At 40.2% G+C, this 4,114-nt stretch overlaps 1 protein-coding gene across 1 annotated transcript; it reads left to right on the plus strand.

Annotated features, from left to right (window-relative positions):
* The first annotated feature begins 1,566 nt into the window (after window positions 1–1,566).
* LOC137837457 (chlorophyll a-b binding protein, chloroplastic-like) lies at window positions 1,567–2,670 on the plus strand. Its single transcript, XM_068646442.1, has one exon. The coding sequence runs from the start codon at window positions 1,762–1,764 to the stop codon at window positions 2,554–2,556; it is 795 nt and encodes a 264-aa protein (XP_068502543.1). The 5' UTR covers window positions 1,567–1,761; the 3' UTR covers window positions 2,557–2,670.
* The last annotated feature ends 1,444 nt before the right edge of the window (window positions 2,671–4,114 follow it).

The raw sequence follows: 4,114 nt of genomic DNA on the forward strand, positions 1-4,114 counted from the left end.
GAACTTCGTAGTCGAAGAATCGAACGAAGAAAGAAAGGTGAACTTGGACCTACTGGACGAAGTGAGGGAAGAAGCAAAGATCAAAGCTGAAGCTTTAAAAAGGAGGGTGGAGTACAAGTATAGCTCCAAGCTGAGACCTCGGCAATTCCAGGTCGCCGACCTGGTGATGAGGAAGGCTCACCCGTACCAGTTAGAAAAGAAGCTATCCCCCAAGTGGACCGGTACATAACGGAGGCCCTCGGAAATGGGGCGTATAGGCTCGAGACACTAGAGGGTGGTGCGATTCCTCGCACTTGGAATGCGACCAACCTAAAATGTTACTTTAGTTAAACTTTGCATTTGTACACGTTTATGGGGACACTCTTTTTCCCTTGCAAGGGTTTTTAACGAGGTCACCCAAATAAAAGTTGTTCAGTTAAAGTACATTGCGAGATAAATGAACTTCTCCCCTGTAGTGATAAAGTAAAGAGTGAAAGTAATATGGTTCCCCGAGTGGACCTCCCTCTTACGTAAGTTCACCAAGTTCGAGAATAGTATGGTTCGCCGAGATAAATGAACCTCTCCCTTGTAGTGATAAAGTAAAGAACGGAAGTAATATGGTTCCCCGAGTGGACCTCCCTCTTACGTAAGTTCATCAAGTTCGAGAATAGTATGGTTCACTGAGGGAAATGAACCTCTCCCTTGTAGTGATAAAGTAAAGAGCGGAAGTAATATGGTTCCCCGAGTGGACCTCCCTCTTACGTAAGTTCACCAAGTTCGAGAATAGTACGGTTCACAGAAATAAATAAGACTCCCCTTGTGGTGATAATCAAGAGCGGAAGTAATATGGTTCCCCGAGGGAATCTCCCTCTTACAAGGGATCACCCTGTCCGAGAACAATATGGTTCGTTAACGATAAAAGAGACCCTTTCCCCGAGGGGCTGCACAGATAAGTTGGAGGCAGGCAGTATGGACCTCCAAAACGAGCCCGCTGGGCGCAAGATCACCTAGGTAAATTGTAAAAATCTTCCACAGAACATCGCACCAAAAGGAGCAATTTAGCCTCCCACGAAAGAAGGCATGATTCCCAGTTACGCCCGAACTCTATACGGCAAAGATGAAAGTTAAGGAAGTAGCCACCCTCGTAGGGTAGCCAACGTCGGGAAGAGGTAGGCCTACGCCCCCTCTCACGAATCAAATCCCACACAGACAAATAACCTAGCAAGACAACGATAGTTATAAAGGACTACATGCTCATCCATCCAAAGAAATATGGTAAATTGTAAAAATAAAGTTAAAAAAGAAATCATTCTCGTGAACGATTTGACCATCGAATCTTTCTAAGTCACATCAATTTATGTGGATATGAAATGCTGACATTATTAATGCATGTATAATATTGGAGATGTATGAAAATATTAGAATTACTAAGTCACAGGAATTTATGTGGATATGAAATGGCGACATTATTAATGCATGAATATATTGGACGTAGCCTATCCAAAATCACAAGTGGCAACTTTTTATTGGATAGGATTTGCTTGAGTGATATTTTATAAGATACTTCATCTGTGTTGTGAACGGATGAAAACAAAGGGTTAGAAATCGACAAGTGGACAAAATGGATACACCAAACCAATAGAAAATGAGGTATAGATCTCGTAAAGATAAAAACCCATTGATGTTGAAGTTATATAATAGGAATACATGCATTAACAAAACTCATTCATTCACTTACAAACCTTTTAATTCTTTTATTTATTCTGCAATACAAACACCACAATGGCTGCTTCCACAATGGCTCTCTCTTCACCGTCACTGGCAGGCCAAGCCATCAAGCTTTCCCCTGCCACCCCCGACATCTCTGGTGGAAGGATTTCCATGAGGAAGACAGCCTCCAAGTCGGTTTCTTCTGGAAGCCCATGGTACGGCCCAGATCGCGTCAAGTACTTGGGCCCATTCTCCGGTGAGGCCCCTTCCTACCTCACTGGCCAATTCCCAGGTGACTACGGCTGGGACACTGCTGGCCTTTCTGCTGACCCAGAGACTTTTGCCAAAAACCGTGAACTGGAAGTCATTCACTCCAGATGGGCTATGTTGGGAGCTTTGGGTTGTGTGTTCCCAGAACTCTTGGCCCGCAACGGTGTGAAGTTCGGAGAGGCCGTGTGGTTCAAGGCTGGGTCTCAGATATTCAGTGAGGGTGGGCTTGACTACTTGGGCAACCCAAGCTTAGTCCATGCACAGAGCATCCTTGCCATCTGGGCCACACAGGTGATCTTGATGGGTGCAGTGGAGGGTTATCGCATTGCTGGTGGGCCTTTGGGTGAGGTGACTGACCCAATCTACCCGGGTGGGAGCTTCGACCCATTGGGCCTTGCTGATGACCCAGAGGCCTTTGCTGAGTTGAAGGTTAAAGAGTTGAAGAATGGGAGATTGGCCATGTTCTCCATGTTTGGTTTCTTCGTTCAAGCCATTGTCACTGGAAAGGGACCTTTGGAAAACCTTGCAGATCACCTTGCTGACCCAGTCAACAACAATGCCTGGGCCTATGCCACCAACTTTGTTCCTGGAAAGTGATAAAAAAGAAATAACAGAGAAAGAACAAGAAAAAAAAAACTTGTGAATTTTATTTTATTTGTAGAGTGATTGTGAATTATATTATTTATATTACACGCCTCTCTATTTAGTCCATTTGGATGTCCAAAATTTGATTGTTTGAGTACTTTATTAACCAAACTAACTAAAACTCAAATCACAAATCTTAAACATATATTAGGAAGCGTGTGTTAGGTTCTAAAATCTAAAATCTCTTTTCAAACTTTCTAATCCTTATTTTAACTTTAATTTATAAAATACACCTTCCCTTTTGTTTGTTTGGAGTGAAAAGACAAGAAAGTTAGTGATGGATATCCACTAGGAGAGGATTTTATTAATGAAGGAAGAAGATTTTCACCTACACATTTGAAGTTCTTCCTTCTAGTCTTCTCACAAATTAAAAGAAGTCAAAGAGAAGATCAAGCCTAAAGATAAAGAAGTCTACAAACTCTCAAATAATAGACTTCATATTAAATATCTCTCTTTATAGTTTCTTTTAAATTGTAAATAATATAGAATAATGTTTAGAAAGGTGCTTAGAGGGAAACATGAGACACCTCTTTTGTAAAAGCATCTTTAGGCTTTAGTTTAGCAAATTCTAGAAGCTTGGGGAGTGAGCTTAGTAAGGGGGGTGTGATCTTAGGAGTTTTTTGGGTAGCTTAGGGAATAAGCTATGTAAATGACCAGCCCTTACTCCTATAAAAGGAGGGCTTAGGTCCTTCACAATTGAGATTGGAATTTTATAGTAGAGAGACTATACTCAAATTTGGAGAGAAATTGTGAGTCTTGAGTCTTCTTCTTCCTTTGCCTTATCTTGTGAGCTATGGCGAGCTTCAAGTGGCGGCATTCCATCACTTATCTTGGGTCAAGGAACCAAGTGGCGTGAAGTGTCTTCCAATTCTCAAAATCCAGCAAGCTTCTTCTATAAGTGTTCTTCTTCCTTCATGTTCTTCCAATTTCATTCGGCAGTTTTTAATTTCCTAGTCTTTCCTTTCATTTGCACCGTTTAATTCTGTTTTTCCAGCTTTGTTTCTTTATTTTGGTTCGGTTCAGTAGCTTAGTTTCTCAATTCTGTCCAGTTTTCAATTCTTGTTCTTCATTCCTTGTGTTTGATTCCATTTGACAATATATGGACTTCCATATGAGTCTTGGTTGGTGCTAAGTTTGGTGAGTTCTTGAATTAGAACATTGATCCAATTCTAAAGTAAGGTGCCATTTATGACCAGCTCAAGTTGCTCCTAAGAATGTCAAAGAATCATGTATTCTTGTAGTTACATTCACATCAGTTAGTGAAAATTGGTTATTTGAAAAAAAAAGATATAAAAAAATGGTGAAACTTAACTAAACTTCCACGCATTTTTTATGTCACACTTTTGTTTGTCTATATACTTACAGATTATCCAACTTTATTTTATGACTGACAATTTTTCCAACTTCACCTTCTCGTTAATAGCATATCATTATAAGAAAATATTAATAATAAAATATAACTAGTAATATTAATATTATTGAAAGTTGATTTTTCTCCATTTCTTTCTAA

This window comes from Phaseolus vulgaris, chromosome 4, assembly GCF_000499845.2.
Source record: "Phaseolus vulgaris cultivar G19833 chromosome 4, P. vulgaris v2.0, whole genome shotgun sequence".
Classification (NCBI taxonomy): Eukaryota; Viridiplantae; Streptophyta; class Magnoliopsida; order Fabales; family Fabaceae; genus Phaseolus; species Phaseolus vulgaris.